Raw genomic sequence first — 27,500 nt, 5'->3', positions numbered from 1 at the left:
TTTTAAAAGGGGTGAACACCGATGTACCGTACATCGGTCCCTTTTCCATCATAACAAAACGCAGAATTAAGAAATTAGTCAACAAATTTTGCAGCGACCTGGAAATTAAGTTGGTGTTCACCCCTTTTAAAATTAGGAGTTGGTTTGGGGCGAAGGATCCTATCCCTGCGGGTTTACGATCGCGAGTCATTTACAAGTTTTCATGTGCAGGCTGTAATGCCTGTTATATTGGTGAAACCAATAGACATTTCGCCACTCGCATCCGTGAACATCTCGCCTCCGACAAACATTCCCACATATTTAAGCACTTGAGAGGTTCTGAAAATTGTCGCTCCCGGTGTTCAGAAGACTGTTTTAAAATTCTCGACTCTGCTTCCACACGTTTCCAATTGAAAATCAAAGAAGCCATGCACATCCTTTGGGAGCAGCCATCTTTAAATTCCCAAGTCAAACATCTTAATTTATCCCTTTCATACTAATTAGTTTCTTTTCTTAGCCTAAACAGTTTGGTTTTTTCTGTTTTGTTTCGTGGTTGGGTGTTTTTATTCTGTTCTCGCCTTCATCCTTAATAATTCATGTTATATCTCACTTTGTTACACTATTTATTGCTCAACTTTAGTCAGTTTATTTCTCATTTGTCAACTGACGATGGATGATGTTTCATCCGAAACATGTATTGATTAAATATGAATTTCAAAAACATCGTATGGATCATCAAAGCGATATCTTACTTCGTGCTGCTAAGAAGTTTTGTTAATAGTTAATAGTTAGTAAGTTAGTGACCTGATATATTTACACTCCAATTTTGTATTAACCGTATACAGAAGCATACGAAAGGTCAAGGAAAATATAATTTCAAATGATACGTTTATATCTGATGTTTTTCACCGCTGTTTGAGTGTTGTTTCTGATATAACTGAGATGGCCAAACAAAAAGAGTATAAAAGTTATCATCTCGAGGCTCTGGGGAATAAATATAAGGATTTGCGTGAGTTTATTTCCCAGAGCCTCGAGATGATGCCTTTTGACTGAACTTCATATATCGAAAATGGTCTGTCAAGGTAAATTCCGAATTTCGTGCCCAGCCGGTACAAAGTTCAAGTGAGCATGCGTGCTAAGTCACGCAAGGTTCTAACGTGACATGGTCTATTGCTTTTTTCTTCAAGGTTCACGTTTTGAAAGATAAGAAATAGCTGTCAAAATAATTTTAAACTTTTAAGGTTTTTTGAAAGGGCTGGGACTAACTGGAAGTGGTCAGCGTGAGTCTGAATTTAGAGCAAACGTCACGGAGAGGTTTGCTGGTGCAAATTGATAGCTTTGTTCCTTACGTGACGTTCCAATAAAGAAACAACCCTTTATCAGGTATGCATTAAATCCCTAGATAGTTTTTAATTCATTCTCTGTTGGCGCTGTAAGTGTACGTAATCGGGCTCCTTTTCGATTTCGAGCAGTCCGTACAGTAGATTAAAACAGAAAGCGCCGAAAGAAGGATAAATTACGCCTCTAATTCCGTCCTAAATACTTATTGGTTTTTCAGCGATTCAGAGTAGGCCACTGAGTTAAACGATGAGACGTCCTGGGAAATTGCTCTATTGACTGCTCATTTACGAAAAATCCAACAAATCTACTCTGTAAGATTAAATATTTGCGAGACAAAACTTTTTCTCGTACCGAAAAAATAAGGATGTGCCCTTCTTAGCTCTCTTAAAATTGTACAAATTCGTGTTTTTGTTAAATATATCTACATTTTTCATGTACTGTATTCCTGATTTGGTGAGTGGTGGTTAATTAAGTTAGAGTTGTAATTTTTTGCTTGATTTGCCGACTTTAAAATGTTTGTTTCAGGGCTCTAGAGAAACGTGCGAACTGTGTTCGAATATCGCCGATGAGAGAAAGATCATTATGACTGGCCAAGACCTTGTCTATTGTGTATCTCACGCTAGAGCTAAGCTCCCGAGTCATGTCAGTCTGGGAATTTCACGGAGGCATCTAACTGGCACAAAGTAGCTGATCACTATCCTCAACAGTATGGGCCATTGCTATTCCTGTGAAGAGGTTAAGTCAGTCGATACATCTCTCGCAAATTAGATACTTGCAAAGTCGTGAAGATGAAGCAGGTGTTACCATACCATCAAACATACATCCTGGTGTTTTTGTTGAAATGGCGGCCGATAACAACGATATCCATGAAGAAACTATCGACGGGAAAAATACCACGCATGTCAAAACACACGTTGCCTATCAGCGCCAGCAATATGGCCCAATTCCCCTCCGTCAGATGCACGCATATCATTCCCAGAGAAGAAGGTTACTGGGTTCAGCAAAATACACTCTGGCCATAGAAGAATATAGCATCTGGGGAGATCGTTAGCATGTCGCTCTGCTTGCTCCCGTAACAATTTTGCCATCATCGATCAGGCATCTTCGCGATTTGCTCTTACCACCAAAGAGGCGTTGACATATTTTGGGACAAACCAACACTTAACGCACAGGTCAAACATGTTAATTTAATCGGTTTAATTTTGAATTACTGTTGTCATAGTCTTCATTATTGCTATTATTATTGTAATTTCTCTAGTATTTATATTTCACTGGAATTTATTGTTCATTTCACACTGAAGATGGCAGAGGTAACTGCCGAAACATATCTGTAAAACTCAGGAGTGTCGTGTTTTTCTTTAAATTAATTTTATCACTGCTTTTATTCAGACCAAGATAGCTTACGCGGTAGACGAACACCTCGTACGAGTTTTCTGGGTCAAATCAAAACAGAATGGTTTCAATTTCATAACCAATTTCTATCTTCTTTCACCCAAGATCTTGCTTGGATGTTGCTTCGCCTCCATTACACCCCGAATTTTCAAGAAAGCATGCAATAGTATGTCATTACCTGATTAGAGCATTCAAGGATGGAGTGGGTTTCGTTTTCGTTATTTCTCCGAGATACTAGTCAGCAAAGTCATTGGTTATTGCGCGATGATACACGGATCTGCTAGCGAATTCAGCACAATCTTCACTCAGATGAAGGTTTCCCAAGAGGTGGCAAGGAGATTACAGTAAGACGACTCTATCATTACATTCGACTTAGCCATTTACATGAAGGCAAATTAAAGCAGATTCAGTTGAGATTTCCAGAAGAATTTAAGAACACTGTGATACGCATGGGAGGTTTCCACGTAGCTCTGAATTACTTGTTCCTTATTGGAAAGACGTATGCAATTCTGGGTTGGAAGACCTTGTGATATGATGCGGTGTCTATGCTGCTGGTACCACATCAGTTCCTATGCTTGGGAAGTCGAAAAACCATGGCATTCGAGCTCACAAGCATTTCTTCGGTGTCTGGAAAACCAAACAGCGGAAGTAACCAACCATAACAAGCAAAATCCAGGAATGTCAATGCGGCTTCAAAGACAAAGAATCAATCCGACAGAGCTGCGAAGCAGTGGTTAATGACATGGATGCTATAACTTCTATGCTCACCGTCTTCAAGAGTGAAGGAAAAGCGAGGTCGAAATTATTCAGCTTCTGGGAAGAGTACATTACCATGGTAATGATACTCCTGCAGAGCGCTCTGGCACTTAACTGGAGTCTCCACTTGGCAACTACAGCCGCAATGATTCCTCACTTCTTTGCCCTGGAAAAAACAAATTACGGAGCTGGCTGCCAATTTACCTTGCAGATATGCAGAAGCTTAAAGAGAGGCACCCTAATGTTTTCTAAGATTTTTCTGCTGGTAGTCACAGAATTAGTCGTTCACAGCAGCCGTTTGCTCAAGTCTAGACGGATATAGCTCCAGAACAATCACTTAACCTTGATCTAAAGTCAAAGGGAAGCATAGTTGGCATCAGTGGAAGAGAAGATGCTATGTTTTCGATCAATACCGGAAGCAGTCAATCAAGGAAGGGGAGCGACACAAGAAAGGAAAGACAAGTTCATTGGAAATTAAATTGTACAGTGATTCCACGCCAATTCCGAAACAGTGGGAAAAGTACATCTCAAACCCTAGCAACAAAGCGAACTTTGAAGATTTGTTGTGTAGCGCACTGTGTAAACGCCTCACCCAAAGCCTAAATCATAGGTTTTCCTAGCTGGAGGCTTCAAAGATGCCATGAAAACAGTGTCTTGCACACAGGGTCATTGTGAGATTGTACCCGCTACAATCTCACAATGCACAGCTGCGCTCTGATCAAGAAGAAGCTCACACCAGGATTTTGCTTCAGGCCAAAAATGCGTCATAGACACACCCCAGAAATGTGATACAGTCACCAGACACGGATGTTGCTGTGCTTACAATTACTCATTTTGAAGATCTGCAGTTCCTCGAGTCAGTATGGTTTCCAAATGGAGTACCAGATCGACTGAGGTTCATCCGTATCCACCGGTTACACTCTTTCCTTGGTTAGCCCCTCTGCAAAGCCCTTCCTGCATTCTATGCTCTGTGATTCGATCAGTACTTTGCAGGAAATTGGAAAGACGACTACCATAAAGATTCTGTCCAAAGATAACTGAACCAGTTCCAACAGCAACTCTCCCAATTCTGCGCAGATCCCATTGTAAGTTATGAGTCTTTGATCTCAAGCGATGCTTTCATCTACTCCCTGTACAATCGTGGGGGAAGGTTGACCAAAGCAGATGATGTGCGGTATTTGCTCCTCTACTAAAGGAACAAGAAAAGTGACGAGCTTCCTCCACGTCCGAAAGCATGTCTCATCACATCAAAAGAGCAAACTTTCAAACATACCTGTGGAACAAGGTAATTTATGGCAATGCAGAATCTCCCTACACATGATGGACGCGGTTGGAAGATGAAAGGAGACAACCTTGTACCCGGGTCGATGAGGAAAGAACATGCACCGAAGAACATCGTTGAATTGACAGCCTGCCGCTGCAAGAAATCGTCATGTACAGGAACCTGTTCTCTTAAGTCAAGTAATACAGCTTCACTGCACGGCCACGGATCTATGTGTATGGTCAATGATGACGGATGTGAAAATCCAATGAATTATCTAGCGACATGTGTTTCAGGCGATTCAAGTGATTCCGAAGGTGAACAGTCACGTGGAAAGAAACCCTGTGATTGAGGAAACTTTGTTGGTAATTCAGATTAGAGCTTGGTTACTGGGGTGTAACGACATACATACACTCAGCAGAAGACTACTTCTACTACTCTTAAGGAGGGTCTCAATGGAGAAGGTGGGGGGGAGGAAGGCAGCCTTTACGGTTAAATAATTTGCCTTTTCACGGCTGGAGGTTATCCTTTTCTCCTTTTCCCCGTCACGGTTAACTTTTTTGAAAAAACAATGAAACGTCCCTTTTGTTGGTTACTAGTAGAGTCTCATTAGAGTGCATTCTTTTGGGAGTATTTCTGACTCATTCCACATTAGGAATTACAGAATACAAGGAATATAAATTCACAAAAGAACGCAAATTATGAAAACGGATTATTTTTGGCGAAGTGATCTGGAAACTATTGTATCTGCACATGCGCCGGTTGCGTTGGCATATGGTGTCTGAAAAAGGTTTCCCTAAAGTTTGAAATATGGCCATAAGTACCAGTTTTTTGGCGGTTTCCTCGATTTTTCGGTTTGCTTCATTTGCTAAAAACCAGGGGGAAGATGACGAATAATTTTTTGTACTTGTGAGTGCTTTGCGTAGTGGAAATGCGTTCCCATACGCTCTTCCTTGCTCTTTACACTGGACGAAAAAACGGATTTTCCTGTATAGCAAATTTAGTGCAAACCTATGGAAAATGCCACATTTGCTCGATTTTGCTCAAGTTTGCCAAATTAGGTAGGATCAAAATTGTCACAACTTTGCAATGATGGCAATGGTGGTAAATGCCGCATTTGCCTTAAATTTGCCCGTATGCAAAAAACCAAGGATAACCTTCACTTTTTCAAGGCATTTACAAGCGCAACAAAGTTGATGTAAAACTGACATTTGACAGGGATTTGCCCATCTGGTAAATGTGATCAAAGATGGACTTTTTATCGGTTTTGCTCTGGTTAGCAAATTCGATCAAAGTATTAGTTTTCCACCTTTTTGCTTAGGGCAGTAAATGTGATCAAAGATGGACTTTTTATCGCTTTTTCTCTGGTTAGCAAATTCGATCAAAGTATTAGTTTTCCACCTTTTTGCTTAGGGCAGTAAATGTGATCAAAGATGGACTTTTTATCGCTTTTTCTCTGGTTAGCAAATTCGATCAAAGTATTAGTTTTCCACCTTTTTGCTTAGGGCAGTAAATGTGATCAAAGATGGACTTTTTATCGCTTTTTCTCTGGTTAGCAAATTCGATCAAAGTATTGGTTTTCCACCTTTTTGCTTAGGGCAGTAAATGTGATCAAAGAATCACTTTTTCCAAAATTTTGTTTGGGATTGTAAATATGAGCAAATGATCATTTCCACATATTTTTGCCGAGGGTAGTAAATGTGATCAAGTGATCACTTTTGCACATGTTTGTTCAGGAAAGCAAACTCGACCAAACAACAATTTTTCACAATTTTGCTTCGGTAGGAAATTAGATCAAATATCACCTTGATCCATACTTTTGCTCAGGATGGTAATTGTGGCCAAAATAGTAGCTTTCCACACTTTTGCTCAGGGACGCAAATTTGGTGAAAATGTCATTTATTCACAACTTTGCTCAGGGTAGTAAAATCGATCAAAATTTAACTTTTTTTCATTTTTGCTTGACAGTAAATGTGACTAGACTCAGTTTTAAACATTTCCACTTCGTATTGTATACAAATGACAAACATTAGATAAATGTTAGTACTATACAGTAAAGAACCAAAACAAAAAATAAATGCCAAGAATAAAATGACTTTATTTTCCTCTTAAACCAAGTCAAATTGACAGTGTTCCATTGGCCTGTGCATAATAATAAAAAACAATAATAAAATGACAAATAAATTAACAATACTACTACTACTACTACTACTACTACTACTACTACTACTACTACTACTACTACTACTACTACTACTACTACTACTACTACTACTACTACTAATAATAATAATAATAATAATAATAATAATAATAAAGAACTTAGACTCTGTATTAAAGAAGCTGTATACCTAACATGCCAAGTTACTGAAAATTGACACCTTGCTGAAGTAATTTTTTAAGCGCTGCCTGGGACAGCACACAGCAAGTAGAAAAACCAACATTGTAGCTTAAATTAATCCTTCAACCAAGCAAGTTGTCGATGTTTAGATGGTGAGAAATTGGCCATTGGTAATATGTGCTCAAAAGAATTCATGAAGTCTTGTAAGATCAACTTTGTGATTATTGTGCCTGACAATGGTTATCAAAAATGCCAATTGTTAAAGCCTTAGCAAACCAAGGTTATGATTCCACAGGTACATAAAATCAACACTAAAATTATAACTGGCTTCTTGACTCCTTTATGTTACCATTTATGTCAGGGCTTTGCCACGTTAGTTTTTGTTGGTATAATTTTAACACACAGGGCCAACACATTCCTGGCCTTGGTGTTCAGAGCTAGTTGCTCACAAAAGTTCTAGAATGCTTTTACATTTTCGCTATCCTCACATCTCTGCGATTGATGCTATAACAATAAGAGTATACAAAATTACATACCTTTTTAAAGCTGTCGCAAGCCTTCGTGACTCACTTCGTTGTCTGCCGGCCGACAGAGTCGTTCACGCGCAAACCGCTGAATATGCGCGCTTGCCTTTGTTTCAATGCCTCCAGCATGGCGGATTTTGTGCAAAAACAAACGGTCGAAAAGCCTGTCGGTTGAAGGTGGGCCTTTAATTGATCACCAAATTTCATCACCAGCCGGCGCCTAATGGTAAACTTAATGTTCTTTATATATGTCTTCACAAAGGTCTAGAAGATTCGTAAATACGTAATCGCCTCCGAAATAAACTGCAGCACTGATGCAATTTAATAAATTTTGAAAATTTGTGTAAGTGTGTGGAGCAGGGGTACCGCAGTGGTGAGAGCACTCGCCTACCACCAAAACAATGTGGCCCGGGTTCGATTCCCGGTCTCGGCGTCATATGTGGGTTGAGTTTGTTGGTGGTTGACTCCTTGCTCCAAGAGGTTTTTCTCCGGGTACTCCGATTTTCCGCTCTCCTCAAAAACCAACATTGCCAATTTCTACTGAATTCGATCCGGAGTGCACGGACACATCTTGAACGAGCGCTCTTAAGGTCCGTGGGTAAACAAATTCCAAAAAATTCCATTCCACACAACGTGGGTAGTGGAAAAGCAAAACTGGCGTAAGGTTTCAATTTTGGACAATCTGCAGACCTTTCGTAAATTAATCGCAAAAATCAATTTTTGATAATCGTTTGCTTAAATTTACGCCGTGAGCAAAAACATACTTTTAGACAACGAATTTGCCACACCAGCAAATGTCGAGCAAACGTTCTTTAATTTTACACGGGGGGCAAAATTGTAATAAATTTAAATCAAAACACCAAATTTACTTCAAGAACAAAGATAAAACAAAATCTGTGTAAACCTGATATTTACTTTACATTTACGCCACAATTGCAGCAAAGCAAACTTAAACTTTTAAACGAAAATTGCACTAAGAGCAAATTCGTAGCAACATTAGTACTCCAAATTTACAGCAGATTTGCTCAACTGACAAACTTAAGTAAATTCGTTTTTTCGTGCAGTGTTATGGGCCGGACTTAATTGAAAAACAGGTTCGCGGTTTTTCGACAAACCAATTGATGCCAACCTCATTTCTTTTGACCAGGCAAGGGCACTTTTTTTAAAATAACACAAACTGACAGCTCTTTTTCTCTAACATCAGTAAAGAAACAGAAAGGTGGCCAGCACACCTCCATCTACGGTACAGACTTTGAATTGCTATTCCATTCAATTTTCAATTTTCATGCCGCCGACAGGCGTCCGGCCGACAGCGTATCATTTCCCGCCAAAACTCTCCCAAAAGAACGCATATTCTGCCTATTCCGAGCGAACGGTATTCCGGTCATTCCGTTCATTCCGAAAACGGAATAGCTCCCAAAGGAACACGAATACCGTCTATTCCGTGTATTCCTATTCCGGAATCGTACCAAAAAAACGCGGCCTAAATAGCTTAAGAGGAGATATTGATCAACAATATTCCGCTGTGAAACCTTTTCTGTACTGTGGGTTGTGCAAATCTGATTTTCTCTGGTCCTAGCTTCGAGTCCCTAAGTAAAATTAAATAAATATATAGAATTTACAAGAGAAAAAGTAGCATCGTATTTAAGAGATGCTGGCACCTGGAATAACTACAGGGTTAACAAGAGTCAGGTGTGATGTGAGCTTTTTAATTTTACAGATCGCTATATACAATATGGTCACAATAGCACTAGGCTCGATTACCAGCCACTGTTTCGGGGAATGAGCCAGCGCTCATATACCCGAACTTGAGTGAGCGGCGGATGTCGAGCCTACAATAGCACACGCACGCAAACATAGACACACATTAAGCCATGCAAAACAGAATAAAATTAAAAAAAAAAGAAGGATCTTTTATGTTTTCGTCGATGGCATTTCCTATCTTCAGTATCTGGGGTGGAAGCGGAATAATGAATAATGAATGCCGGCTTTTAAAAAAATGAATAAAGAATATTTAGCGTTGAGGTTTTCGTTCAAGAATAATGAATACGGAAAAATGAATATCGAACAAAATTTCGATAATGAATGATTGTACGAGAAGGCGGCGAGGTATTTCGCTCAAGGTACTGTGCTATAAGAATTGCAAAAAACCTTAAGGATCAGTATAGAAGATAAGGATAAGTACAAAACACTACAACCGACCAACAAATTCGTTTGGTGCTAACGAAACAATTGTCATGCATTACGCGACCACAATGAATAACTCCGGGAAAATGATGGAAGGAATAATGAATAGCCGAGATCCAATTCTTCCGCTTTCACCCTCGATAACTAAGTTCTTGCTTTCGGAAGACAGTAGGTTTTGCAACTAGCTGTGTATTAGAAGTATGAAGGGATTGACCTGTTCCTTGCAGGTTCGAGAGGTCTCCCACGCCTGATTTTGCTTATAATTATAGAAAACAAGCTTTTCGTCCTGTTAAACGTGACACTTCTTACAAACGACTCATTAATAAACAAACAGCATTTGGAACGGAACCAAAACGTTTTGAGTCTCGAAAACTTTCTTGACGATTATGAGAACTAAATCAAGCTACGGAATCCTTAGCTTGCTGCAATTATATCTGAATGTTAATAAAATGAACACGGTTAATTTATTGTGCAGCTAATGGTGTTTGGTGATATTCCTCTTTGTGAAAATTACCATGGAGGCACATTCGTTGCACGGTTAAATTGTGAAATGAGCGGATGTATTTACATGTTGATCGCCTCTTTAACAGGGCTAACTTAAACTTATTTGACAATAATTCCACTAGTGCGCGTTGGATATGAGATGATAGATAGCCAACCAGGCACGTAGCGCCAAGTTGGCTATTATCATCTCATATCAACAAGCACTAGTGGAATATTGCTTTATTAAAAAAGCTCAAAAATTATGGATAAATCTTCCATGTTTTATTTTGTAAATACAAGAAAACTGATGCGTGCAGTTACTGCTATTTGTAGAGCATGGTGTAATCGCTCATATACCATGATGGCTAAGCCAATCAAAACACTAGAAATGCATTATCCAATAATCCAGTTTTTAATAACACGAATTAGTTGATAAATTCAGTGTTCTGATATCACTCCTCATGTAGATGTGATTGCACCAACCATAGGACAGCACAACGTTGCCACCACAAGATTTGGTCCCGGTATCACAGTTCCGCACCAATATCGCAGAGGAGTATCTACATAGCTCTCTTAAGACTATAGAAGTTCTTGCTTCCGGAAGATAGTAGGTCTGTTTTGCTGGCAGCCGTGTATCAGTATAAGCTAAGTATAAGGGGATTGACCTGTTACTGTAATAAAGTCGAGGTCTCTCACGATTTTGCTTAAACAAGCCACTTTTCGTCCTGTTAAACGTGTCTGACACTTCTTACAAATGACTCATTAGTAAATAAACAGCATTTGGAATGGAACCAAAATGTTGTGAGTCTTGAAAACTTCCTTGACGATTATGAGAACTAAATCAAGCTAAGGAATCCTTTGAGTGGTTTATCTGGCTGTTGATAAATTGAACATCGGTTATGTATTGTGCAGCTGTTAAATGGTGTTTGGTGATAATCCTCGGACATCTCACCAACAGCTCAATGTCACTTGTGTTCGAGTCAACTTAGTTTTGAGACAATTTAATTTGCGGGACAGTAAAATTATTTCATTAGGGAAAAATGCCAATCCAAGACAAGCAGTTACCAAAACAGTTCTTTTAATGAATCCGGTGGACGTTTATTTATTTCGCAGTTATCTTTTTCTCCAAAACCATTTGTTGCCATGTTAAGGTAAACGAATACCTCATTTTCAAGCAAAGAAAATAAGCGGCTTTTTTGCAAAAAAAAAAAGAAAACAAAGAAAAGCTTCATCCAGACTGGAAGGCGGACAGGTCCATTATATTTTCTGACATGTACGTGCTTAAATTATTTGACGACTTAATTATGTGGAAAGTGCCTTCTGTTTAAGCCCCATTTACACGAGCAATTTTTCCTTGACAAGTCCACTTGTCAAGGAAAACTTGCCGACTGTACACACTAGCAAGTTTTCCTTGACAAGTTTTCCTTGACAAGTTTTCCTTGGTAGTGTAAATGAAAAATATGACAAGTTTTCCTTGTCACATTTTCCTTGTTGTCAATCTACACGAGCAAATTTCAGACTTGACAATTTTTCCTTGTCAAGGAAAAGCTAGCATGCCAGATTTTCCTTGACAAGGAAAATTTGTCCACTATTCCCCATCTACACGAGCAATTTTTCCTTGTCAAGGAAAACTTGTCAAGGAAAAATTGCTCGTAGACTCTCTGGGTCTCGAGCGGTTTAAAACAGGAAGACGGAAGTAAGAATGCGGAGTTTCGGTCTTCTCAGAATGAGTCAATTAAGCACCATCACCTGAATTGTACACATTAACATTGTGGCTTAATCTTATCGATATTCTCAGTGATCGAAACATGCAAACAGTCACACATTTTGTATATGATTATGCTTCATTAATATTTAACAACGTGTAAACAGAGGCTTTAAGTTGATGTTGTTGGAGATAAACAGGTCATTTTGCTGAGCAATGTGAAACGAACAGAACGTCAGAGAACAAGTTGTCTTAAAGCATTCCTATCTGGACACGCAAGAAGTGATTTAGTAAGAGATTTAAATATTTTGTTGAGGTTGTTCTTTAATACATATATTAGTCTTTTTTCCTTTGCCTATGACACACGGTTCAACATCCTCCACCATTTGTTGCTCAACAAATGTTGAACTGAAATGTTTTCGTTCAACAACGTTCATCGTTTTGAATGGTATATTTTAACATTTAACATGGCATGACACACTGTTCAACATTTGTTGTACAACAGCTGCAACATTTGTTGATCAACAAATGTTGACCCATCTCTTTCTTGAATAAGAAGCCGTTGGCGAGTTGTGTTTCGTTTCTGGTGCTGTTGCGGTAGGCAAACATATTTTATGCAGTATTCACTGGAGAAATCTTGCTTCAACAAAGCAAATTTTGTTTGTTAGTTCATCTATTTATCAAGAAACAAAAAAACGAATCGAAAATATTTTTTCTGTGGTAGTTTTCTTGTTGACAAAGTTTCACTTAAGGTGATTGTTACAAGAAAATCATAACTATTGTTGGTGGCAATGAAATATGTTTAGTTGCAGCAACGTTTAATTTGCAAATATATTTGCAGTCCACTTAAAGTTTTTTTAATTTTTTTTTAAACCGTGAACTACTGTAGATATAATAACCTTTCCTCGTGCTGTTAATGTGGTCGTACGGTAACGTATACAGCACCTTATCTTGACTTCTTGAAATGACTTTGCAACGACTACAAACCGTATAAAAGTAACTTTTGTAAGCGACTTTTCGAATCCGATGACGTTAATACTTTGAATTGCGTGTGAAGGTGAGTTTTGACAGGTGCTCATTGCTACAAGTGCTTAATAAAGACGTTAAATATTGAACTTCATTTCTTGTGCGCGCACAAGCAAAGTTTTTCCGTACGGACACTAACCAAAAATTCTTCAGCCTCTTAAAGCTGCTAAATTTGTAAACAAAAGCTGTCAGGAAACGGTGCTTGTGCCATAAAACATACTTTGAATAAATAGCTGCTTTTGATCAATGCAATACACAAATAAATAATTTAGAGAGTCCAACGGCTCCTTTGTTCGGGAGGCCCGAAACTGAAGGTATGGAGCTGACACCATTTTAGTCCCAGCAAGAAAATCTTTTGGGGACTTGTCCTTCCGATGAGCAACCATCAATGGATGAAGACATTCTTGCGCAAGCTTGCTGTTTTTTGCGAGCACGGCGGGCGTCGACGCATCTCTAGCCTAATAAAAACACTTGTGTGTTTACGCAATTATCAAACAGTTTTAGTTTTATGAAAACTCCTACGATGGCACTTGTGGCTCTCAGAACCTCATTAATGAGCCTCATTACAAACTATGATGCATGATATTTCCTTAAAATCTGGTCAGAAAAATACAGTTGCACATTGAAAAAGATGTTATGATATATCTGTGTCAATTCTTCTTACTTCCACGGGGGGTTTGTTTCTCAGTTTGGGAGGCTCGATCACCGTTTATACGTATGCTGGCACCTTGAACCTGCTGGTACCGACAAAGTGGCATTTCTATTACCTATAGATTAGATAGAAATTGAGTCGCAAATGGTATATATGCAAGTCATGCAATTAATGTTAATCACGCAATAGTTATCAATTATTTACCGAAGTAGAGGTGAATAGTGGTTCAACGAATATTTTTGAAGCCTCAACCTTTCCTTTTTTTTTAAATACTTTTCTTTTATTTCGTTTACTTTTTTGCTTAAATTACAAAAGAAAGCGTCTAAAAGCACTGGGACAACTCCCTTTAAGGACATCAAAACAAAAGAGAACATAAATAACTAATGCTTCAACGAAAACGAAGACAAATGAATATTCTAATCCTGGATGCCGTTGCGTGCAATTCACGCACGTTTTGGCCGGGTAGCTCTGCTCTCACTCTACACACACACACACACACCCGCGCTCGCGGAATATGTTTAGAAAAGAGGAGCTATTGGTTTTGAGAGGAGCGACCAATTATACTATACTCAACAAGATGGGAATTACCTGTACAGTTCGAGTACAAGGTGATGGTTATTTTCTTTTCTTTTTTTTTTTTTTCAAGCAATAGCGGTTCCCATTTCTTTCGTGTTGTTGTATTGTCCTTCTCTAGTTTATAAATATATTAAAGGCCAAAACGTAGGCTGCTTTCCAGTTTACTTTGTGACCGGGTTTAAGATTAATTTCTTTGTTCCATTTTTATTGATTTAGGATTAGTAGGTGACATTTCAACTTCACTACACAGACAAATGCAATCCATTAGGTTTATTTTGGTATCTTTCGGCCTCGCACCAGCAGCAAGCGTGAACCACCTACATGTGGAACAATAACAACAACTAATTGACTACGGGGAAACGATTCCTTGTGACACCGCCGGATACGAAAAACCAAAAAACCCCCGTGGGGGAAAAAACTGGAAACGTATTCCCCGAACCAATGCAATGCCACGATCCCTCCGGGTTTAGAGGACCTCTAGTTACAAAATAATAATGATTTATAAAAGAAAAGAAGTTAATCGGACTGATGCAGGCCTAGAATGCCTCACCACGTGATGAACTGACACTTTATAGACAACCTGCTACCCATCATGCCTTACACCAATCGTACCCAGACCCTTCTGTTCTCGTGCCGTAGAAATATCAATTTCTGTCTTATTCGCACGCTCAACCGTCAGAAATTATATTTTTTATTGATACTAACTTCTTATAAACCAATCTAGATGGTTATGAGTTTTTTTTTTAACTTCGAGAGAAAGCTCTCAAAACTAGCATTAGTCCTTTCACTTTGCCTACGGAGAGAATTAATTGCAGAAATTATTCCGTAATAACTTAAGGGAGGAACTTGAAGATTATATTTGTCTTTAAAAGCAGTCAGAGATAAAAACTCAAACGAATCATTTAGGATGTGCTTAAGTTCGGTTACACCTTCAAGGGACCAGTATTTGCAAAACACTGGTCTATTTTCAATTCCTATATGTGAATTATACCATAAAGGTGAAAATAAAAACTGGTTTTCGGATGTCAAGTACTCGGTGGAGGAAGCTTCACACCAAATTTCAAGAATTTCTTTTATGAAAGGGTCTGAGACCTTAATGAAACAGCACGCATTCCTCCTAGTGAGATTTTCTAGAAATATCGTCTTTCCTCTGTGTGACTGAAGTTCCTAGTCAACAAATCTCTCCAGTTGCTACTGTTTTCAGTTTTAATTCAAGAGATTTATTAAAACACTCTATATTAATACTTATCATTTTAAGTATTCCTTCAGAAAAATAGTTCATCATAACCTTCCTTTTTAATTTTATCTCCTTTTTTGTCCCATAGAAATCAAAAAAAAAAAAAAAAAAAAAACGGAGCACGTTTATCTCTTCAATTGACTTGTGGTCTGTTTGAAGTGGCGCAAGTATATACACCAATTGTGATACCGCAAGACATTTAATTACTGTAATTTTCCCAAGCAGACTAAGACTACGAAATTTCCAACAGCTTAACATTGCTTTCACGTTTTCCACTGAATTATGAGAAACTTTTATTTTTGGATCCGACGTAAACCAAACACCAAGAGCGTTTATTTTTCCTTTAGGCCATTTGAAATTATTTTCAGGACAGAGTTTAAGATCACCGTTTACATTCGCGCCGATCCAAAGGGCTTCTGTTTTGCCACAGTTGAGTCGGAGACCAGATACCTCTCCGAAAAGATCTAACAATTTTAAAGATTCTTCAAAGGATTCTATATATCGGACTGTCCAAGATTCTTAGCGTGGTGTCATCTGCGTATTTGCTCAACTTAATATTTTTTTCCTTTACAGTTATTCCTCTAATTTTTTCATTTCTTCTAAAGGCTTCGGCTATTACTTCCATCGATAAAAGAAATAGGTATGGCGACAAAGGGCAGCCCTGCCTAACTCCTCTAGTCGGTTTAAAGAAATTGCTCACCCAACCATTGTTCAAGATACAGCTTTCGAAGTTACAGTAAAAAATGCTAATCCATTTTAGAACTTGTTACACTGGATTCCAGAGGTTATTTTCTCGCTATAAAAGAGCGACTAAAGAGCGAGTCGTATTCCGTCGCTCTAAGAGAGAAAAAACCTCTGACATCCAGGGTAAGAAGTTGTGGGCCATAGCCAAAATATTTTATAGTCTTTTGGATGAAACTCCATTCTAATTGCATGTTACAACGCTTCTGAAAACTGGGGAAAACACTCAGCAAAATAGCATGTTTTCCGGTGTAATGCTCCTGAAGGAAAACCATTGTGGAATGCTATGTTTTCATTACGTTTACAACTTCATTAAAACATACAATGAACGCCTCGTTTTCTCGCTCGGGATAACTGGGGTAAGATGTGCTGGAAAACACACTGTTAAAACCTGTTTTCCTTGTGCAGGAAAATTAGGTAAGAAAAACTTATTTTACCTCTGTTAACCAATAGTGAACACCAAGTTTTCCGCGCGTTTTCAGAAACAGGAAAACGAACTATGAATGAGGCATTTTCCTGCCATTCACCGTTTAGTAAATCACCAGAAAACAAGGGTTTTATTGCCTTGTAACGTATCGAATGCTTTCTCGAAATCAAGAAAAAAAGGAAGTCCGGGAATATTCTTCGCTCCCTTGTATCTAATAACACTATCAATTAATCGGATATTTTTGTCAATAAATCAATCTATTCTTAATGATGATCAGAGATACGTTTCGGAAGAACAGTTTTTAATCTGCTTGCTATGGCTTTTGTTGTAACCTTATAGTCCCAGTTAAGTAATGTCAAGGGTCGCCAATTTTTAATCAGACTAAGATCCGCGTCCTTTTTGAGAATAAGTTAAACAATTTCAACTTTTTCTTTGCGGATTCAAACATTTTCACGTGCACACGTATCCGGATTCAAATCGCATTTGCCCGTCCACATATATCCGGACTCGTTCTAGTATTCAGTACTCCTCTGTGACTATAGCAAACAGAGAATGCGCCATCATTCGTGGAGAAGCGATAGCATTTCGTTATCAGTAAAAAAAGGAAAGGAAAGGAGAGGAACTTTATTTAAGTGTCTAGCTGTAGCTGGAGCACTAATTGGTGGCACTGTAAACTGCAATTATTATCATTATACGCGGCCAAATAGAAAACCGGCCTCTTCAAAACAACACTCGCTCAGCGGGCCGCAAAAGACTGCCAGCGGGCTGCTAATGCATTATCAGCCCTACAGCTGATTGGTTCTTGCTTCAACTTTGTGATATGCCTATTATTTATAGACGATTTTACTCATTTTTTTGGTAATTTTAAATAAGTTCACTGGACTGAGTTGATTCTTTAATAGCTTGTTCAATCAACACTTACAAGATGATTTGAAGTGACTTTGAATTCGTTATTCACTTAGCTTGTATTATAAAATTCGCTTTCTTGATATCATTTGGCCTTGTTTATTGATAATAATGATAATGCCATGACTTTTTTCGGGAACATTGTTTATTTGCGGTCTTGTAGTGTCAAATGACACACTGTAGTGGCACACTGTAGTGGCAAATGACACTACGCGGGCGCAAATAAACAATATTCCCTCAAAAAGTCATGTTATTCTCTTATTAACAATTAACACAAATCAAGTCAAATGTTGGTTTTTGAGGAGAGGGGAAAATCGGAGTACCCGGAGAAAACCCCTCGGTGCAGAGTAGAGAACCAACAAACTCAACCCATATATGACGCCGAGTCTGGAAATGGAAGATTGGTGGAAAGCGTGCATGTGCTGTCATGCTCTCACCGCTACGATATCCCTGCAGTAATACGACTGCCGGAAAGAAGGCGCGGAGGACTTAACTTTCTATAAGAAACCTTTGATGCTAGGTTGATAAATGTAAATTAAACACTGTAAGACTGAAGATTTTTAAGCTAACATTTTCCAGCGTTAGCCCTTCGTCATTGCGTTTTGAGGAATTGGGAATTTGTTGGGAGTGCCATCCGCCTGAAGGCACACCCAAAATAGCACACCCAATATAGTATGGCCGTGTAGCCACGTCGAGCCACAGAAAGCGCGCGGAAAATGAAGCCTCGCCTAAGTTCAGGAGAGTTAGCCTAGGTTGAGCCTGCAATCCAATCGAAAACCAGTACCTGGTCAGCAGTCAACTTAAAAAAAAAAACAGCTGACCTCGGTGAGCTTAAGCTTGAGCCCGCGATATGGTCACCTGATACTGGTCAGCGGATATCTTGTTTTGACACGTGTCAATTAATCAAAAGATGGATGTCCGATATTAAAGTTGTATGCTGTAAAGTAGCATGATATTGATCACATTGGCATACATGGACGGGTGAACGTACGGACGGACGTACGTACGGATGGTTGATGACGTCATGGTTATAAAACTAAGGTCGTGCTCTATTGGGATCAACCGTTTTTAGTTGGTTGGGTTGGTTGGGTTTTTTCGTGTTCTATTGGGAAAAAACCGTTTTCGGCTGGTTTGGTTGATCAACTTTTTCAACCGGCATCAAACAAGGTTGAAACAGTTGAAAAAGCATTGGCAGCAACCGCTATCGTTTACGCGGGCCATTAAAAGTCGGCCGCGGGCTCCTCCCGTGTTGCTTTCCCTCAACTTGTAAACGCTGGGAAGTCTGGTAATAACTATTCCCAGGAGTGACCGCGTTTCAACCGAAACGGTTGGAAAAGTGTTCTGTTGGGAAACCTCAACCACTTCAACCTAAACTGGTTGCGGTTAAAACGGTTGATCCCAATAGAACACGACCTAAGATTTCTCGCATCGATGGGTTACCATATTTTCTTAACAATGGTGCTCCGCTCACGCGCACCTTCGGCTCGCGCGGAGGTCCGCTAATATTTAACTTAGTCCTACTATCAAACTGTTTTTCAATCTAATATGGACTCTGTGACTTTGGGTGAAAACCGTCGGTTATTTTATCTTGCTTATTTTTTTAGACGTGGACGAATGTAGCTCTTCCTCCCCTGTTTGTCCCGCCAATTCATACTGCTACAATATCATTGGTTCTTATAACTGCACATACGCGCAAGGATACTCGGGTGATCATTGTCAAAGTCAGTCCTGATTGGTCGATAACCATTCACAAATGGCCACGTGATTTTTTTTGAGTGCGCTGACTTCGGGCTCGAGTGATGTTTTATCGGGCATTGAGTTAATTGATACAGTCTGTAGAGTGCAGTAACGAACCAGTGCAATAAGAATGCCACTTGCGGACATAAGGGGGTTTCAGTCAAAAGTCTGGCCGCTGCATTTTAACTCTCTAAAGTTTAGAAATATATGTACTGAGGAAGGCCATGCAATAAACTCTTAAAATAATCCAATTCCTAGTTATAATAGCATGGATACAAAAAATAGCGGTTTCAATTGGGGAGTCTCTATTCCCATGTTCCAAAGTAAAAAATGGCCGTCTCCAAGTGTTTCCCTGGAGGTCCTAAAGAATTAATTCTGCGTCCTAATCTTATTTCAACAGTCAAAATGGTTGAGCGACAAATCATCCGCTTGTCTGTCCTTTTCTTTTTGAGTCAAATATCCCATCGTGTTGTCAGTCAGTGTTCTTTTGCTGGGACATCCGAGTTGGGATGGAGGTTACAAGGTCACACTTATAGGAAGATGAAGGCTGCGACCGGCCTGGACTGCGCATTTGAGTGTCACAAGGAAGAAATCTGCCAAAGTTTAAATTTTGTCCTTTCTGTCGGCGTTTGTGAATTTAACAACAGAACAAAAGAAGCCAAACCTAAGGAATTTGTCCGTGACCAGGATGCATATTACGTTAAGCGATTCTTGAAAAGAGGTAAGAATTTACACTGCATTTCTTTTCTTCCTAATCTTCAGATTGCCTCTCTTAATCATTTCCATTCAGTGTATTCCTAAATGGCACAAAATGCATGTTATTCCTGTAAAACAGCTGATATTATTGTACACGTTGTGAGATATTCTTCAAAACAACTTTTCAAATAAAAACGATTCGTCATAAACTACTCGTATGTTCTGATTGGTCGGACACTATTAGCCACTAGTGACCAATGCATGACCAATCACAGGCCATAGACGAAATGTTTCGCAATTAACAAAAATAGCAACATGAAAGAGTTTTTCCATTCAGATGGCTACACTCACCCAGTCAATTATCCCGCTGGTCGGTTCAAACTATTTTCAAGCACGTCATTCAAACGCGCAGGTCAAGGGTTCAAAACATTTGGTATCAGAGTGCTACTTCTCCAGACTCCAATTAGTACTGCCATCCTGCTTACAAAAGCTGAAAGATGGATTCCAACCATTATGGACTCAGAGCAGACCGACGATGAGACGAAAAATATTTAGAGAATATGAACGCAAGGGACATGATCTTTTGCACTTGGCTTTTCATCCGTTCAACTTACAACATTTCTTCCACGTTGAGAATCGCCGAAATCCCATGTCGAGACACTGTATCCCATAATGGCCTAAGGCCTTCCATTATTGGTCGAACATTAGATTCTACATTTTTTACCAGTTCCAAAAAAAAAAAGAAATAAACGAACAAGAAAAAAAAAAAAATCAAACAGACAATAAATAAATAATTAAATAAATACATTTATTTAATTTAAGGGCGAGATAAGAACAATCTATTTCCTAAACTGTGTGACTTTCTGCTAATCCTTTGCTGGGTTTTTCTTTAAGTTGCCCTTGGTTCGATTCCCGAGTTGCCGGCTGAGACATGCAAAGAGATCAAAATGAGTGAAGGAGAAGCTGTCAGCGGAAATTACTGGCTGTCCACGATCAAACCTGGAATGTCTATAGGCGCTTACTGTGATATGGAGACTGAGGGTAAGTATTGCAATCAGTGTCCGTTGTTTCCTCCCGCGATTACGCGATTCCTTGCATGCCTTCTATCCCGCATAAATCTGTTGTGCCTGTGGGCTCTCTCGCTTCTAATAAGCACTGGGTCGTCCTCCAACAACATTTTTTGTTCTGTTTAAATTGCTTTTTGTTTACATTTTTTGTTTGATTGTGTCAAGTTATCCTTGAAATCTAAAGCAATTGATGATTATATTTTTCACTAAAGAAAAGTGTGTGCCGGGATAGAAATAATATATAGATTTAGCCAAGCCTAAAAGCTCAGCTCCTGGTTATTTATTCTGAGGGCCCGATTACATGGCGAGTTTCAGCCCGGGTTGAAATTTCGCTCCGCCCTCCAGGCTGAAATTTTGTTGGGATTACATGATGAATTTCAGCTCGGGCGCAAAACGCAAATTTGCGTGAGAAAATTCACTGAGATGTAAAAACACAATTGATGCGCATTCTCACGTTCCTTTTTCAGCCCGGGCTGAAAATTCATTTCGATTACACGGACTTTTTGCGTATTTTTCAGCCCGTTTGGCCGGGCTGAAAATCCTAGCCCGGTTTCTGAAACCGGGCTAGAATTTTCAGCCCGGGCTGAAACTTTTTCCATGCATGTAATCGTCACTTTCATTTCAAGAGGATTTCTTTCAGAACCCGGGCTGAAATCTCAGCCCGGTTCGGCCGGGCTGAAAGTCTCCATGTAATCAGGCCCTTACTGCCTGTACGGTTTGTGAAAATAAAAGGTTTCAAATTGTCCGCGTTTTGATGTTTCCGGTTGCTGCTTTAATAACTAAATCATTTTCTTTGCTTTCTTCTATAGAAAAAGTCATTGCTTAACTAGTGAATTCCACGGTTAAATTTTACGCTAAAAACCGATATCGCATGAATCACGAAGCGATGAGTGTAACATCGGTTTTTCCAGTGAAATTTACTTTGCATTATGCAATTTACCAGTTTGGCAACATTTTTTTCTTGAACCGAATGAGTTTTAAAAGAAAACAAGCACACCCTCAGTGAGCTAATGAGAAAGGATAAAAGGCCATTTCAGAGTCAACTGTCAATAGCCAGCGAATAGGAATCATGCTAAAATTAGAAACCATAAAAACAACTTTGTCCGTTCAAGGTCAAAGAAGAGTTTTACTGATGTACTTTATTCCACTTTATCTCTGAAAACAAGATCATTCACCTTTTGATGTATTTCGTTGAAACACACACTCTACTGAGATTTGCCCCTAATTTTACGAGGACTCATTGCGAATACGTGTTTATAACACAAGGGGAAAATTTTCTTGTCACTGTCGAGGCACAACGAAAACCAGTTGGGCAAACCATGGGCAAACGGATTAAAAAAGCGCTTGTTTGCTCGCATTTTAGAGGAAAACAAAGAAACAAACAAATCAAGTTTTTCTTTATGTCCAAAAGAGTACAGATAATTGTTATTTAATTCCAGCTGACAATAAAAATTCGATTTTAATTCGTGAACAAAGGAAGAACCGATTAAACCACCTTTTAAAAATACGCATCCACTTTAAATAACCTATTTGTAAAAACAACAAACAGTTTAGTGCCCAAGGAAAGAATTTGATTTGTGTGCTAAGAATGAGCTATTACTGGTATTCTAGTTGTCGTTGTCGTTCTTTTTCGCTCAGTCCTTTCGTTTCTGTTCCAGACATAGGTCCTCCAGGCATCATGTAATCTTATCAGAGCTTCTAAAGATATGCCAAAAATTGCAATATAGAAAAAATACAAAAAAAAAAGCGACTCTAAACAAATTATAATTAAACACTCAGCTTTAAGTTTACATCCCGCCGATGCTTGACTTGAATAACTGCGTAGCCACGAGTGTGGACGACAGATATCTCAAACTGGATTGAAACCAGCGAAAAATGCAAAAAGAAAACATCTTCCAAACCGTTTTCCACCTGAACACGAAATGCATTGACTATGTAAGAACTTTCGTTGATATATAGTATAGCCGTGTAGCCGCGTCGAGCCACAGAAAGCGCGCGAAAAATGAAGCCTCGCCTAAGTTCAGGAGAGTTAACCTAGGTTGAGCCTGCAATCCAATCGAAAACCAGTAACTGGTGAGCGGTCAACTTAACAAAAAAAACAGCTGACCTCAGTGAGCTTAAGCTTGAGCCCGCGATATGGTCACGTGATATTGGTCAGCGGTTATCTTGTTTTGACAGGTGTCAATTAATTAAAAGATGGATGTCCAATATCAAAGATGTATGCTGTAAACTAGCATGATACTGGTCACATTGGCATACATGGAGGGGTGGACGTACGTACGTACGTACTTACGTATGTACGGACGGTTGATGAAACTAACATTTCTCGCATCGATGGGTTACCATATATTTTTAACAATGGTTCTCCGCGCGCGCACGCTGTCCGCTAATATTTAATTTAGTCCTACTATCAAACTGTTTTTCAATCTAACATTCACCTTGTTCCAAAATGGCCGCTGATTTATGCGGATACAAATTGGCCCTTGTTGCCTCGTTCATGATAAAATATTCTTTTGAATTTTAAGCTTAAGAACGAGGCATCCAGGGCTAATTTGAATAAAAACAAAAGAACATTTAAATGGCGGCCATGGACTCGGTTATTTTATCTTGCTTATTTTCTTAGACGTGGACGAATGTAGTGCCTCCTCTGCTGTTTGTCCCGCTAATTCATACTGCTACAATATCATTGGTTCTTATAACTGCACATGCGTGCAAGGATACTCGGGTGATCATTGTCAAGGTCAGTACTGATTGGTCGGTAACCATTCAAAAATAATACCGTATGCTGAATTTCTAACGTTACTTAAAATATCCCGATGCTAGTGTCTCGTGATTTTTGCAACATGGTATTGCATGACATTGCATTAAAATGCTGAGCACTGCAACCCTTTGCATTATATTCGCATTACAATCATTGTGAGAGTGCAACCTCGTTCCCAGGGTCTCTCTTCTGTGCCTCCATTGACAACGGCAATGGAAGCAGAGAAGAGAGACCCTGGGAACGAGGTTGGTGAGAGTGTGGGGTTTTAATGCCAGGGTCTTGTGATATCACTTTTCTTTCTCGTAGATATTAACGAGTGTGATGCTTCGCCTTCTCCATGCGACGGAAATGCCGTTTGTAGTAACGTTGTCGGATCCTATGCATGTTCCTGTAACGCAGGATTCACTGGAGACGGAAAAACTTGCAATGGTGTGTAAAATTTTAAGTTGACGGTACATCACTTAATGAACCTTTCCAAAAAACTGCAATGCATTACACCAGGAGCTCATTAAGAGGAGCCTCTATCTCCCATACTTGGCCTCGGAGTCAACCCTTTCCCGAGTAGATTTATTTATAGAACACCTCCCTTGGGAGATTCAGCACGCTCACTGTTGTAAAAGCCAATCTCCCTTGGGACATTCAGCACGCTCACTGTTGTAAAAGCCAATCAAAACAGAGCTATCTCAGCGTCAAGGGAATTATGATACTTTTCGCGGGAAAAGCCTGTTCCTAAAAATAAATTTACTCGGGAAAGGGTTGACTCATGGAATTAGAGGAGATAGAGGCTCCTCTTGATGAGCTCCTGGTTACACAGGGTTTTCGAAGGTTTTGTAAAGTAGCAGATATATTTTTGAAAGCAGAGGACGTGACTTTTTTTTTGCGGCGCTTTGCGAGTGCCAAAGGTGCGAGCTACCTAGAGGTGTCTGGAAGATGCCCCCCCTCCCCCCCCTGGTAATTTTAAAAAATAGAACACTCAGAAACGCTGTTTCCAGTATTTCTGGAACCCAAGAATTAGTTTCCTAGCCAAGCTGGAGTTCACTCATATTCCCTTTAAAAAGTAAGTTTGAAAAAAAAATTATAATGATAAAAAATAAAACAAACCCCATAGATATTGGTATCTATACCGGACATGGAATGAGAAACGACCGGACGAAACGTCTGGCCTCCGGCCTCAAACGAAAACCCTGATTTACATTGCATTGCATTGCATAGCATAGCATTGCTGGACTTTGCATCAGCTGGCCGAAATAACTGTTCAAATAGCGCTGGACTTTTATAATTGCGGTCTTACGACAATCCGCCATCTTTGTTTCTTAGATATCAACGAGTGTGATGTTTCGCCTTCACCATGCGACGGCAATGCCTCCTGCATCAACAATCAGGGATCCTATGAATGTTCCTGTCAAGCAGGATTTACTGGAGACGGGAAAACGTGCAATGGTGTGTATAATTACTCAATTACGGAAGTCAACCGTATATCACCCACAAAACGGCTGCAATATCACGCTGCGTTAGGTTAAAAAGGCGGAAGGGTTTTGATTCTAATTTTATCATGATTTCCCTCTGTTTCGTATTTAAATCAAGGAATGTGTTGCTTTGCCCCATACCACCGTTAGGCTGAATGCATAAAATCCGGAACTCACCAGAAATATTATAGAACTGTGTAAAGTTGAAGTCACAATTAATGTCCTCTTTCACGGTGCATGTTATGGAGTTTCTTCTAACCAGAGTAATGAGACATTCCCTTTGGTTTCTTGCAGATATCAACGAGTGTGTTGCCTCGCCTTCCCCATGCGACGGAAATGCTGTTTGCATTAACAATGTGGGATCTTATGTATGTTCCTGTAATGCAGGATTCACTGGAAACGGGACAACCTGCAATGGTATGTGAGTTGACATTATGTCACTCTACGTCACGTTACGGTACTTTGCTTGTGATCTACCCTGGCAATTATGAGGTCTTGTTTCTTTCTCCTATGTATGCACCAGTCAAGTAGGATTTACTGGAGATGGGACAACCTGCAATGCTAATCATTTTAGTCAACCCAAAATAGCCCTTCACATCACGCTACGTTAAAGGGACACTGTCATGAGTTGCGCATGCGCTAGCGTCTTGCGAAAACTTGAAAAGTGTTAGGTTAACTTTTTCAAGTTGGATCGACAAATTCAAAATGGCGTCCACTGGGGAGGGCCATGGTGGACTAAGGAGAAACTCCGGGAGAAAAAGGAAGGCTTTAACGGATCGCAAAGAATACCTGAAGGAGTGGAATAACACGCACAAGCGTATTTATCTGAAGCAAAGAATTTTTCACGCCTGGCTGCAAGCTAAATTCGATGCTGGCTACGAAGCGTGCAGCGACAGTGATTTCGCTTTGTACTGCAAGCACTTTGGCGTTTACAAAAATTCATTGATCCGGAAAGTTCTTCCTGACAGGTAAATATTAAATTCTGAGCGCTATGTTTGGCATAGAATTCATTAACTGCGAATATACGTGACTCACGGGTGAATCCATAATGGCGGCTAGAATTTTCCGTGAGCGCGAGAGCAAACAAACTCGAGCATGCGCAGCTCATGACAGTGCCCCTTTAAGTTACACCTGGAGCTATAATCCACCGAGAAGTGTTTGCATTCTACCAGTGTTTACGATTTCCCTTTTCTGTCTTCTAAATATTTGAGGATTTGCTGCTTTTCCTTCTTTATGCCACCGAAATGCTGAATGCATACGTAAGGAGAGATCTCGTGTGCTGTAATGTGAGCCCGGAAGGAGGGGGGGGGGGGGGGGTCGTCAAGCAGCGGCATGGAGTATGTTAGCTCCGTTAACTTTTCTATTTTTTAGCTGCCTTTTACTTGATATAACACCTAATATTCCTGGAGATGCTAGCGAATGGTATAAATATGGCGAATCTGCTATCACTTGCAGCAAGGCTATGTTTTTGGAACGACTAGTGACCATTCATACAGACCTGACTTCAACTCTCTCGTACGTGCTGTGGAACCGCCTTTTTGAACTTTGACTCGTCTCTCAACACCAAGAGTCGTCGTCCTACTACTGTAATTCGTATTCTACTATCGCTATTACTTCTACATGGTGATATAGAGATCAATCCTGGACCTGATCGGAATCATAGACTTTCAAAGAACAATCTTTACTGTCTACAAAATGTTAAAAATTTCCTCCGCAAATACTACTCTCAACAAGTTGTCTTGTCTTCAGAACATCGTATATGGCAATGATATTGATGTTATTGCCCTGACAGAGACTTGGGAATAATGAGATTTTGCCTGTCGGCTACAACATTTTTTTTTTAACTCCAAACCCCTTTGGAGATACTTCAAGGCTAAGTCATCTAAAGCTTCAACTCCAGACACAATGAACTTTAATGATTCAAAGCTCTCCACTGCAGAGGAAAAGGCCAATGCCTTTAATTCCTGTTTCGCATCTGTCTTCAATCCTGACACAAGCGGACACTTCCTTTCCTACCCCTCAAGCCCATTGGTCAACACACTTAATGATATAAGTGTTACGTCATCTGAAGTGGAAAGCCTTTTTGTCTAAGTTAACGCCTTCAAAAGCAACTGGTCCAGAAGGTATTCCATCTTTCATCCTAAAAACGTGTTCAGCAGTGATTGCACCTTCACTCGCTGCTCTGTTTAATTTCTCTCTTCAACAAGGCAAAGTTCCATCCGAATGGAAAATGGCGAAT

General features: G+C 39.6%; 1 protein-coding gene across 1 annotated transcript; it reads left to right on the top strand.

The window, feature by feature from the left end:
- The first annotated feature begins 12,140 nt into the window (after positions 1-12,140).
- On the top strand, positions 12,141-25,686 carry LOC138002518 (adhesion G protein-coupled receptor E2-like). Its single transcript, XM_068848551.1, has 7 exons — positions 12,141-12,259; positions 19,672-19,992; positions 20,862-21,008; positions 23,658-23,774; positions 24,102-24,224; positions 25,113-25,235; positions 25,556-25,686. Exons 2-7 carry the CDS (start codon positions 19,677-19,679, stop codon positions 25,684-25,686), a joined length of 957 nt encoding a protein of 318 aa, XP_068704652.1. The 5' UTR covers positions 12,141-12,259; positions 19,672-19,676.
- Positions 25,687-27,500: the final 1,814 nt, after the last annotated feature.

This window comes from Montipora foliosa, chromosome 5 (genome assembly GCF_036669935.1).
Source record: "Montipora foliosa isolate CH-2021 chromosome 5, ASM3666993v2, whole genome shotgun sequence".
NCBI lineage: Eukaryota > Metazoa > Cnidaria > Anthozoa > Scleractinia > Acroporidae > Montipora > Montipora foliosa.
This window is presented reverse-complemented; position numbering and strand designations above follow the sequence as displayed.